At 42.7% G+C, this 13330-nt stretch overlaps 1 protein-coding gene across 13 annotated transcripts in view; it reads left to right on the forward strand.

The window, feature by feature from the left end:
* Nucleotides 1-13330, forward strand: part of AGAP1 (ArfGAP with GTPase domain, ankyrin repeat and PH domain 1) — a 634072-nt gene that overhangs the window by 284469 nt on the left and 336273 nt on the right. For all 13 annotated transcript variants that reach the window (XM_039494096.1, XM_039494097.1, XM_039494092.1 and 10 more), the window contains one exon: nt 793-927. In XM_039494096.1, the coding sequence (XP_039350030.1) occupies nt 793-927 (135 nt within the window). The remainder of the gene's footprint in view (nt 1-792; nt 928-13330) is intronic.

The raw sequence follows: 13330 nt of genomic DNA on the forward strand, positions 1-13330 counted from the left end.
TGCTTCCTTAAAGGATTACAGCAGTATTGGTTGTATTTTGTTAATATATCTTACTCTAAGTATATTGTTACTATTTAATACAGCTAAATATATTCCACCTGGTAGCCTTATATGCATTTTAAAGGTAACTTAGGGGGAAAATTACAATTTATTTTCCAGTTAGAATTGTATCAGTGACTTGAAGATCAGTAGTATAGAACTATGAACTTTGAAAACAATTTTTTCACTAATTACAGAGTTAAATGGTATTTTAAAGTATAGCCAGTTCTCTGGTGAAGTAATACTTGACTTTATTAAGACAGCTTGTTAGGTCACAATTAAAAGTACAATATAGTAGAAATCATTGAAAAAAGTAATATTGATAATAGGACTCTGTTTTTCCTGTGTTTCCTGAGAAGAGTCCAAGATGCACATCTGAACAATACTTTTATTGTGGAATATTACTAGAGGAAACATTGTCCCTTTATGATATTTACGTTTCTTAGCAGTTAGAGAATTTATATAAAAAGCAGTTGGTGTTGGATGTGTATTATATGCAAAAAGGAAAGTTATGGTTATACAGTCTTAAATTGACAGTACCTGGCTTTTTTGCTTATCTGTGCAACCTTTAGTCTCCTTATGAAGTTTTTTGTATGAATTTGTTTTTAAGGTTACATTTAAGCACCTTGTAGGCTCTGTAGGCATAGTATGTTTTGTAAATATGAACTGCTGCTGTTGAATACTGGCTTTGTTATCACGATAAGACTGCTAATGCTGTTGCTTTTTTTCCCCCTCTGCATGCTGTTACTATAGATGCTATAAACTCTAATAATCCACGTGTTATTGATGATGCCAGAGCAAGAAAGCTGTCGAACGATTTGAAGAGATGCACTTACTATGAAACCTGTGCTACTTACGGGCTGAATGTGGAAAGGGTCTTCCAAGATGGTAAAGATGGATTTTTTTTCCTACTCAGTATCTCACAGCATACTGTAACCAAAGTGTTCTCCAGATTAATGACCACTGCCTGCTATATAGGTCAGAAGATTTAATCCTGGTTGAGATTTTTTATTTTGGTAACACCTAGAGTCCCATTGGGAATTGCTCAGCATTGTGCATACACATTCAGCCTTCTGTACTCCAGTTATCTCCAGCTGCTGGGTTCAGTACCTTCCTGGTTGGAAAGAAACAATACATTAGAACCATAATATCATGAGTACATTTGTTATTTATGCAGATTATATTTATATCTACTTAAGAAATGTCTTCATGCAGGTATACTGTATAACAGACACTAAGTTGTGTGACTGTGGGTAATCTTTTGTATAATTACCCCCACTTAATAGACATATATAATAAAGATGTAACTAAACATATTTTAAAAAATTAGTAGAGAGTAGAATATTAAATCTGATGAGATAAATAAAATGCATAAGATCAGTATTAAAATTCTCTCATGGCATCCACATAACTGTTATCAATTGGCAATTTCACCTAGCCATCAGAGTAGAATTGAGTCTTAGGGAGGGATTTAAAAGATAGGGAGTAGTCACTTTATGGACTAGTTGAGCTATCTTCTCACGTTGTTTGAGCATTGGCCTGCTAAACCCAGGGTTGTGAGTTCAATCCTTGAGGGGGCCATTTGGTGATTGGTCCTGCTTTGAGCAGGGGGTTGGACTAGATGATCTCTTGAGGTCCCTTACAACTCTAATAATAATAATAATAATAATAATCTAAGATGTTCCAACTCATTATTACAGCATGGAAGAAAAACACTAAATATGTAACTTGACTGGCAATTGTTTACTTGGACAGTTACTCCTGGAAAAAGCTCCATTGTGTACCTGAGGGGAAAACACAATGGCTAAATAAACAAAAGGAAAAGATTCCTAAATGTCCTCTGTGTATGAAACAAGTCTCTGTGCTCCCTCTAGTGGTAGTTCCACATACTGTGTATATTTGAGGCATCTTCTATCTTCCACTGTACTAATAAATACGTTACTTTATCCCCAACTGTAAACTGGCCACTACAAAAATTATTCTGTTTAAAGAAAAAATTTTAATTAGTTAAAATTCGTTCCTGAAGTTCCTGATCTCTGCCATGTTCTAGTCTCTGGGTTTTCTCTTGTAAGAACCACAGTTACATGAGATCCCATCTCATCAATAAGTGTCTAAGGTTATGTCTACACTACACACCACTTTTGCTGGCATGTAGTATATGTGTAGCTACATGCTGCAGTGAAAAGCAGGCCAAGTCCACGCTACGGTGTGTCGCTACATGTGTCAGGGAAAGGCTCTGGCAGCTGCCCCTCTCCTGCCAGAGCCTTTCCCTATTGCAGGAATGTTTCCCTGTAGTGAGTCAGGGCTCCAGCCGCGGGCAGCTGCCTGAATCTTTCTCCATTGGCTCCCCAGTGCCAGAGCCTTCCTCAGTGGTGGAGAAAGGCTCCATCAGTGGGGAGGTAGCAGCACATTATACTGCTAAAAATAACAATGTAGACAGGCACTGCTTGAGCTAGTACATACATACCTGCACCTTTCAAGTGTCTTCACTTGCCTGAGCCATTCCTCTCTGGCTACACTGCTATTTATACCTCTGCTAGGGTGGCTATGCAGGTGTGGACACTACATACCACCAAAAATGGTGTATAGTGTAAACTAGTGTAAGTGGTGTACATGCAAAAGAAGTGAGGACAAATAGACCAAACGGACTTTCTGTAAGTGGAAGTACTGAAGTGAATTGCTCTTGGTTTAAATTCCAAATAGGTTTTTATTCTTAATAGTTATTACCTTTATTACCTAGCTAATACAATTTGTTTTCCCACGTTGTTCTTAGAGTATTGAGGAGAAATCATTGTGTTCTCTTCGTATTCCCTATATCAAAGATGAATTTCTAAGAGTGTGTGTGCAAAAAATAAAAGTTTAATTTCCTTGTTTGCGATTAGCTGCAGTTTATTTTTCATTACATATACCCTAAAAACTTTTTGGAGTCCATCCCCTCTCATTTCTCAGGGAACTCTTGGGAGATGGAACTTGCAGAATTATACAGTGATACAACTCCTCCACTTCTTGTGCATATCTGTACTGGATGAGCTGGTTATTACATACTGTAGCCTTCTCCTATAACGTTAGTGATGCTATGTAGTGAATACAAGGAGTAAATATACTGTGAGAAAACATGGTTAGAATATGTGAAGTGGTGGTGAATTGTAAATGTTCAGTATGCTGAGTGGCATAGAATTGCCTAGACATAAAAAAGTGAAGTGTTTTTCAGACTAGGACCGCAGCCCCTATTCTCATTGAAGTCAGAGAGAGTTGTGACATTGACTTCAATAAAAGAAGAGGTAACTTTGGGCCTAAAACATAAATTTATGGCAGGTAATACAAATCCTGATCAATGGCCAATTGATTAACTAATTTCAAGACATCTTCGGGGTAATACTTACCAAGATTAAATATGACTCACCTGTGATTTACAGCTAAGGGAAACACTAGATTCAATTTAGTCTTTACAGAATCACTGCATCATTTCGTAGAAACAAAATTACAGTTCCTTGACGGTGAAGAGATCTTATGTTATATGTCAGTGCTTGGCCTTACGTAACGATGATTACGGGGGGGAATAGCCTTTTTAAGATGTAGGGTTTTATCCTTATAGGAATATGCCTGAGTAATTCCCATTAGTGCTCTGAGAAAATCAATGTGTGTAATGAGGAAAATCTTATGTAATTATTTTGTCTTTGTTACCGTCTTACTTTTTGGCTGAAGAACAAAAAATCTTTTGTGAAGCCATATTTAATAGGTAAGGAAAATCAACCATTTTTGAAGGTCCTGTATTTAAAATATACTGTGTTCTATTTTAATTTCTGTACTGGATGGCAGGTGGCGTTAGGGGCTATTTAATTTTGTATGTATACTTCTGACCTAATTTACTGAGGGTGCCCACAATGTGTCACTACTAATGCACTAAAACGTCTAAAAGGTTGCCCACTATAAGATATTTTCGGTGGAGAGATGGCAGACATGGAACGTTTTAGCTTCTTGTAGCTGTTTTGAACATGCTGTGTTAATGTTTTATTAGCTTTTATATAGCACTTTGTATGGTCGAAACTCTGTACAGGCATTCAGTTATTATCCCTCCTCTCCTGTGCTTCCCACTGGTGATATTGAAATAGATGGAGGTAAGAATGATTATCCTCATTTTATGTATAAAGAGTCTGAGGCCCCAGTCCTGCAAGTTACCTAAACACCCACCTAACTTTAAGCATTCCATTGACTTGAGTACAACTGTTCACATGCTTAAAATTAAGCATGTGCTGAACTACTTTACCATGTCAGATCTTGAAGTGACTTGTCCAAGGCAGCATGGCAAATAAGTGACACAACCAGGATTAGAACCAAGGAGCTCCTGGACTTCCAACCCGCCTTCATTCCTCACCCAGGCCACTTTCAATATTATGAGGAGGAGGAGTGGGGGAGGGGTGGTAGTGGGAGAGAGGTAGTGGTGGTGGTAGTGGGGGAGGGGTGGTGCTGGTGGTAGTTACTATTTGTTCAGGCACTTTACAAAACAGGAATACATTATCCTGTGACTGAAGTCTAATTTTAGGAACCTCCTATGATGAGCATGTGGGGGGGGGGGGGAGAGAATGGGATGAGTGAAGGAGTATTGTAGCAATAAGATTAAGCTCTGATCCAGTATAGGCATGCCAACATTTTCATGGCCCGATTACCATTTTAAAATTCTATTTAATTAATCGTTTTTGACTTGAATCTTACAGCCTTTGTAGAATGTCAATTTTTAAGAAAGATTTGATGGTTGTACCTAACGTAATTGTGTACATGGTGGTGATAACCTAATGAGTGTGGTAATTCCTAATAAAATTTGGTGGTAGAACAATTTCTCTGTATCTGTGGAACAAACAGGCTTTAAAACAGGACCTTTTTTGCAAAATCTTCACCAATTAAGCAGTCTTCAGAAAGTACTGTACACAGTATGATGCAGCCATGCAGTAAGTTACCAGTATGTATGTAAGGAAACTAGTTAATGGAGCCATTGATAAGACAAGTTTATGGGTACCAAACTAATTGTAAAACACGCCAGTTCAATAAATATCTTTTCTTGGATTTTACATATAGATTTTTATCACTTTGTTTTAAGCTGATAGGAGGTAGGTAACACTCTCTATTAGATATCTCATAAGCCTTCACAACTGTTTGTTGTTTGTATTAATATGTGTTTATGAACATCACTATATATTATAGAGATTAATATGTGCTGTCTAGTCACCTTTTTTCTTATTCTCCTACTTTTTCCTTGTCTTTATTGCTGTCCTGTCATTCTGTTTTAGATTTTCCAGTAATGGCGCATGGTAGTAAGTATTGTATAAAGAATAGAATTATAGAATTAGTAGTAGATAAAAAATTTTAGCATTAGGTTTGGAGCTCCTATGTTAGAATTCGAGTCATATTTAAAAAATGACCTGTAATTTTGCACCCACAAATACTTGTGGGTACAGGTGATGGAATATAGTCATCTACCTAACAGGTTACTTCCACTATCAGGAAATTAGGCTACATAAATTCAAGTTCAGAATTTCTAAATTCCTACCTAATAGCAACCCTAGGTTTCTTTCATCTTTTCCAGTTGAAATTTAATTTTATTATTTGTCAACTGTGATAAACTCAGGACAGACAGCTGCAAGGGAGGGGTAGGAATCAGTCCCAGAGGGTTAAAAGGCCCCTCCTCCCTATCAACTGGGAGGCAACTATAGATCAATCAGGTTCAGCTGAGAAAGGGTTACCAAGGTAGCAAATTAGAATCAGCTGAGGGGGAGCTACCTGAGGTTAATTAGGATCAGCTGATTCCAACTTGGGGCTCCCTGAGACCTTTTTAAACCCTTCCCTGGGAGGAAGGAAGGAAGGGAGGAGAGCGGAGAGAGAAGGAGCCCTGCTGCCAGGAGTGTAGGAGCAGCAAGACAGTGAGCCTCACCAGGAGGAGAGGCAGTACTCTCTCCCACAAGGGAGTAAAAATACTCTAAACAGGACTGGTGGAGATACGGGGAGCAGACTTCCCCTGTGTCCCAAGGGGGACCACATTAGCCAATCCTGTCTCACCAGGGCTAAAAGCAGCAGAGACTGGGGAGACTGAGGAGGCGCCTTGCCACACATGGTGTCAGGAGTGGGATGTGAGTGAGACTTCGTGGGAAACCGTCTTGGGGCAGGGTTAAACACCCCCTAGAAAAAAACAAAAACCAAAAACGGAGGATGTAGTGAAGGCCTTGGTGCAGGCCACTGTGGCCCAACAAGAAGCTACCAGGGTGCAGATGGCTGCCCAGCAGGAGGCAGTGCGAATACAGCAGGAGACAAATCAACTACTGATGAGCCAGGCGGCTCAGGATCGAGCCACCCTGCATGAGGTTGTGAACCAGCTAAAGGCCCTGACCACCCTAACGCACGGCCCCCATGGGACTTGGCCCCTGCGGGCAAGCCACTACTTACAAAAGATGACGATGGATGATGACGTGGAGGCATATCTCCTTGCGTTTGAGAGAACGGCCCGGCGGGAGGCCTGGCCCCAAGACCAGTGGGATGGTATCCTGGCTCCTTTTTCTGTGTGGGGAGGCACAGAAAGCATATTTTGATATGACAACAGAAGCAGCTTCAGATTACTCCCAGCTAAAGGCGGAGATCCTGTCGAGGTCTGGCGTGATGACAGCTATAAGGGCACAGCGGTTCCATGAGTGGAAATACCGAGTTAACAAAGCCCCGAGGTCCCAGCTGTTTGACTTGATCCATCTAGCCAGGAAGTGGCTGCGCCCCGAGACCCACCGGCTGGAGGAAGTCGTGGAAACCATAGTTGTGGACAGGTACATGAGAGGGCTACTGCTGGACATACGAGGATGGGTCAGTCAAAATGATCCCTCCTCCTGTGATGAGCTAGTTGCCCTCGTAGAGAGACATCTAGCAGCGCAGGGACTTTCTCGGACCACCGGGGAAGGGAGGCGCCAGAATAGGAGGCAAGTCTGTGTACCAAGGGCCCAAGTTGCCGTAGCTCCGGGCCGAACTATGGAGGGGAGGAAGGAGGCCGAAGAGTGGCCAGAGTACTCAGAGGGACTTGGGGACTGGGAGAGAAAGACTCGGGGGGTAAGGCCTCACAGCCCAAAAAATAGGGGGCTCCCCCGAGCAGGGTACCGATGTTATGTATGTGGAGAGATAGGGCATATAGCTGCCCAATGCCCAAACCTAGAGGAGCCCATGCAATGCGACCTGGGAAATCTAGAAGAGCCATGCGACCTGATAAATCTAGTAGGGGTAATGATGGTCCCTCATAGATATACTAGGCCAGTTAAAATGAATGGTATAAAGACCACCGCATTAGTAGACTCAGGAAGTGCAGTCACACTGGTGTCTGGAAAACTGGTCGGGTATGATCAGCTATCCCGGGCCAAGCGCACAGGAATATCCTGTGTCCCTGGGGATGTCCAATTACTACCCGACCATCCCAGTAAAAATAGAAGTCCTGGGAAACCCCACTAGGGTGACGGTGGGGGTGGTCCCGAAACTCTCCTACCCAGTCCTCATAGGACGAGACTTCCCAGGGTTTGGCAGTCTACTTCCTGGAGGAGAGTCAGAAGAAGATAACAACCCAGAGAGCAATGGGATGGCCTCAATAGTTAGCAACCCCCTGGCCTTCCATGAATTTGCCCAGGATTTATTCTCACCCCCTGGGAAGACCAGGAAGAGTCTGTGAGAAAGGAGGGCAGATAGGAGGAGGGGAATGAGAATCTTGACCCAGAACCAGAAGCCTATACTTGTAGGGGAAAGAGTTGGCCCGACTGACAAGGGGACTAGGCAGGAGGTCGGTGAGCCAGCAGCCGGGCCCAGTTCTCCAGGGACTTACCTCGAGGGGGAGGGGGAAATAGAACCCCCTGAGTTTGGGCAAATTGGACCTTCACTAGAGAATTTTGGACAGGATCAGGCCAATGATCCAGTATATAATAATATTCGCAAAGAAGTAGTTGAGGTGAATGGAGTCCCTGTGGAAGGAAGACCCAAGGGCCCAGGGCCATATTATATGATCAAGAAGGATCTGCTGTACAGAGTAGTCCAGATCCAAGAGCAAGTTGTGGAACAGCTCCTAGTACCACAGAAACATCAGAGGGGTGTGATGGAGCTAGCCCACAGCCATCTGTTCGGGGGACATCTAGGGGTGGATAAAACCCTGGATCGAATTCTGCAGAGGTTTTTTTGGCCTGGAATATATGCGGCGGTCCGACGATATTGTGCCTCCTGTCCGGAATGCCAATTACATGGGCCCCGACCATGCTTAAGGGCATCTTTGCTGATTATTGAAGTCTCCTTTGAGCCAGTAGCTATGGACCTAGTAGGGCCGCTAGAAAAATCAGCCCGAGGCCATCAGCACATACTGGTGGTGCTAGATTATGCCACCCGATACCCCGAGGCCATTCCCCTACAGAACACTACGTCCAAGACCATAGCTAAAGAATTAATCAAAATTTTTGCTAGAGTGGGAATACCCAAAGAGATCCTGACGGATCAAGGAACCCCCTTCGTCTCTAAATTAATGAAGGATCTATGTGCAATGCTCCACATACAGACCCTAAGGACATCAGTCTATCATCCGCAGACCGATGGCCTCGTCGAGTGTTTTAATAGAACATTGAAGAACATGATACGAAAGGTGGTGAGCCGGGATGGGAAGAACTGGGACACCCTGCTACCGTACCTAATGTTTGCGATCAGGGAGGTGCCTCAGACTTCAATTGGGTTCTCCCCATTCAAACTGTTATATGGTCGCCACCCCCGCTGCATACTGGACATTGCCAAAGAAAGCTGGGAAGAACAGCCGAACCCAGGGAGAAACCTCATTGAGCATGTGTTGCAGATGAAAGACAGGATAGCCCAAGTCACCCTCATAGTGCGGGAACACATGGAGAGGGCACAAGGGGCCCAACAAACGTACTACAATCGCCAAGCGACGATCCGAAAATTCCAGGTGGGAGATCGGGTAATGGTACTCGTACCCACAGCGGAGAGCAAGCTCCCGGTCAGATGGCAGGGGCCATACGAGATAATAGAAGCCATTGGAGAGGTCGATTACAAAGTCCGACAGCCTGGGCGCCAGAAGCTGGAACAAATCTATCATATAAACCTGTTGAAACCTTGGCAAGACAGAGAAGCTCATGTGGTCACTCTAGGGTCACCTCCTCCCGAGAGCAACCCGCCTGGCCAAATGGGAATATCCCCAGAATTGACCCCTGACCAATGAACTGAGGTGATCAACATGATCAAACGCAACAAGGACGTGTTCTCAGAAAAGCCAGGCAGGACTACTGAGGTTCACCATCACATCCTCACAGAGCCTGGGGTGAAAGTGAATGTCAAACCATACCGGATCCCGGAGGCGAAAAGAGAAGAGATCAAGACAGAAGTCAGGAAAATGTTGACGTTAGGGGTCATTGAAGAGTCTCATAGCCAATGGTCAAGCCCAGTGGTCCTAGTACCTAAACCGGATGGCAGTATGAGGTTTTGCAATGACTTCCAGAAACTGAATGAGGTGTCCCAATTTGATGCGTACCTTATACCCCGGATAGATGAGTTAATTGACCGACTGGGGAAAGCACAATTTTTGTCCACCCTTGACCTGACTAAGGGTTATTGGCAAATTCCCTTGGCCAAGGCCGACAAAGAGAAGATGGCCTTTTCAACACCAGAGGGACTGTATCAATACACTGTCCTCCCTTTTGGTTTACATGGGGCTCCTGCAACCTTCCAACGGCTCATGGACAAACTGTTGTATCCACATGGCAGGTATGCAGCCGCCTATCTTGATGACGTCATTATACACAGTCCAGTTTGGGAGATGCACTTAGGGAAGGTGGAAGCAGTCCTGGACACCTTGAGGAAGGCGGGGCTGACTGCAAATACCTCCAAATGAGCAGTTGGGCTAGCAGAAGCCAAATACCTCGGGTATATAGTGTGGAGGGGCGTGGTGAAGCCCCAACTCAACAAGTTAGAAGCAATACAGAATTGGCCCCGACCAGTCCGGAAGAAACAGGTCAGAGCGTTCCTGGGGCTGGTTGGATACTACAGGCGGTTCATCCCCCACTTTGCCACCAGGGCATGCCCGCTAACCGACCTAACGAAAGCCCGTGGCCCGGACATAGTAAGATGGTCTAGTGCGGCTGAGGAGGCTTTTGCAGATCTGCAGACCACCCTCTGCACTGACCCAGTGCTGGTAGCTCCAGACTGGGAGAAAGAGTTTATCTTGCAAACGGATGCCTCTGAGGTTGGGTTGGGAGCGGTTCTTTCACAAATGGTTGGAGCGGAAGAACGCTCAGTCCTGTTCCTCAGTAGGAAACTCCTGCCCAGGGAACATAAATATGCCATAGTAGAGAAGGAATGCCTGGCCGTAAAGTGGGCCATAGAAAGTCTTCGCTACTACCTACTCGGACGGAGGTTTACCCTTGTCACGGACCATGCTCCTCTGAAGTGGATGCACCAAAACAACGAGAAAAATGCGAGAGTGACAAGGTGGTTCCTGTTGCTACAACCCTTCCACTTCAGAGTACAATATAGGTCCAGAATCAAGCATGGCAATGCGGATGGCCTTTCAAGGATACACTGTTTGCTGACCCAAGTAGCCCAACCCTGTAGTGTTGAGCGGGGCGGGGGGGGGGGGAGGATGGTATGTGATAAACTCAGGACAGACAGCTGCAAGGGAGGGGTAGGAATCAGTCCCAGAGGGTTAAAAGGCCCTCCTCCTTATCAACTGGGAGGCAACTATAGATCAATCAGGTTCAGCTGAGAAAGGGTTACCAAGGTAGCAAATTAGAATCAGCTGAGGGGGAGCTACCTGAGGTTAATTAGGATCAGCTGATTCCAACTTGGGGCTCCCTGAGACCTTTTTAAACCCTTCCCTGGGAGGAAGGAAGGAAGGGAGGAGAGCGGAGAGAGAAGGAGCCCTGCTGCCAGGAGTGTAGGAGCAGCAAGACAGCGAGCCTCACCAGGAGGAGAGGCAGTACTCTCTCCCACAAGGAAGTAAAAATACTCTAAACAGGACTGGTGGAGATACGGGGAGCAGACTTCCCCTGTGTCCTAAGGGGGACCACATTACCCAATCCTGTCTCACCAGGGCTAAAAGCAGCAGAGGCTGGGGAGACTGAGAAGGCACCTTGCCACACCACTTTTTAAATATATCTTTGTTCTCTTGTGTGTTTTTTGCCTTGACAGATGTTGGTAAATCCTCCTAATTTAATTTTGTCTGCAAACTTCAGTAAAGCACTGTTTGCTCCTTCATTCAGATATTGTTAAGTAAGACTGGATGGAAAATTGATTTTTGCTTGGCTGCTGTTGACCCGTAAACACTGATAATCTTTTTGCCACTTTTTAGTCTACTTCATTGTTCCTGTCAATAAGCAAATTGAATTTTTTTAAGTAAAATTTTGCGAAATGGTATCTCATGCTTTATGAAAACCCAGATATATTGCATCTAGCATGTTCTATTAAAGTAATGGAAATTTTGCTCTTGACTTAAATCACATTTGTCTCGGAAGATCTATTCTTTATAAGTTTGTTGCTTTGTTAATATATCAATGGTATTTTCTAGGATTAGATAGTTAATGATTCTTCTCAATATTATTTTTCTTTGAAATTTGAATTGTAGAAATTTGAATGGTCAGGACAAGTTAATTTTATCTTTTTTGGAAATCTGTTCTGTTTGCTTTAGTCTTACTGTTCAGGTTGATGATTTTTCAAAAGTGATTATTTGTGGTATAATAAATGCAACTAATTCTCTCAGTTCCTTAAGATCCATAAATCGGATCTGTCTGATGTGTTTATGTTCAGACTTTCTCTTATGTGATTTTCATTGGAAGTTATTTTTGCTTGCTCATCTTCTCTTACTAATTGTTCAAACTTAATTAAATCGAAATTGAGGGTGTTTTTTTGGTGGTGGTGGGGGGATTAACATGATAAATAAAAGCCTGGTTTTGCTGCTCTTCTGCATTGACTTCTATGGGATTACTGTGAGATAGGGCACTATTCAGTGTGAGTAAGGATGGCAGAATCAGGCCATAAATCACTGCTCTAAATAAAAGAAAATGGGTTTTCTCTTTGTGTGGTATTCTGTGACCAACTTTTACAGGTCATGGGCTGTTTATATATATTTTGGTAGTAGGAAAAATTGTGTGAAGGTTTTTTATAAAATTACAATAAGTCTTTTAAAAGATGTAGTTCTCTTTTGCCACACATCAAAATAGTTTTATCAGTGAAACTGAAAATGATTATTTTAATATTTCTTGTCAGCACAGTATTGTACTGTCTGTGTTCTGCCCCAGGATGTCTCTCTAATTACTTTAGCATGCTTGAATTAGCTTGATGTACCATTAATACTTAAGAATTGCTTTTATTTTTGCTCATGATGAATTCATAATTGCATGTCTTTTTGTTTTCTTTCCTTCAGATGTTCTGTTGTTTGACCCATTTAACCTCATGCTATGTAACTATCTCAGTGTACACTAACAGAGAAGAATGTCAAAATGTTATCTGCCTGTGTAGTTTGCTTGCATCAGGTGCAAACTGATTTAAAGTTGTTAATGTGGGCCTATAATTTGAGTTTAATGGAAAAGCCTGATACTGTAGTTTAGCAATCAATTTATTTTTCTTTTGCACTTAACAGTTGTGGAAGTTGGAGACAGTTGCATATTTTTATAAGCACAGTTTAAACATGAACATCATGCAGGGTTACTATTCCTCACTAATACATTGTTGTTAATATAAATTAAAGTTATACAGAACACAGACATGTTTATAGGTTTTTTCACACTTCTAAATTTCTGGGGTATTTCTCTTTTAAATCGATTGCTTTAAGAATATGAGCTGCTCATTTTGGTAGGAGTAATGCACAGTTTTTCAAGCATTGCTGAAATTTCAGTGTTGCTTACTGTCTAATTGTTAAGGTGCCGCTAGACAAATTAGAGCAGGCCTTGGAAATAAGTCATCACTTGAATGGAATCTTTCAATGTGATTTAATTATCCCAATTACTGTGGGTAGTGTGGCTGCAATCATGTCTAATGAAAGGTGAATTCCTTAGCTTCTGAAATAGTTCAGAACATGTGCCAAAGGAGGAAAAAGGTACAAGGCTCAGAAAAATAGCTTGTTTAGCTAGGGATCTAGTACGATAACTGATGAGATACTTGTATGGCTGTGTGCAAGATCTAGCCTCTTAAATCAGTTCTGCTGCTGCCTCTTGCATTTTTCCTTTTCTAATTGACCACATATTAACCACTGCCACTAACAGTCACTACCAAAGGCTTAATGTAGCGATGAGGT

This window comes from Mauremys reevesii, linkage group 11, assembly GCF_016161935.1.
Source record: "Mauremys reevesii isolate NIE-2019 linkage group 11, ASM1616193v1, whole genome shotgun sequence".
Taxonomy (NCBI): domain Eukaryota; kingdom Metazoa; phylum Chordata; order Testudines; family Geoemydidae; genus Mauremys; species Mauremys reevesii.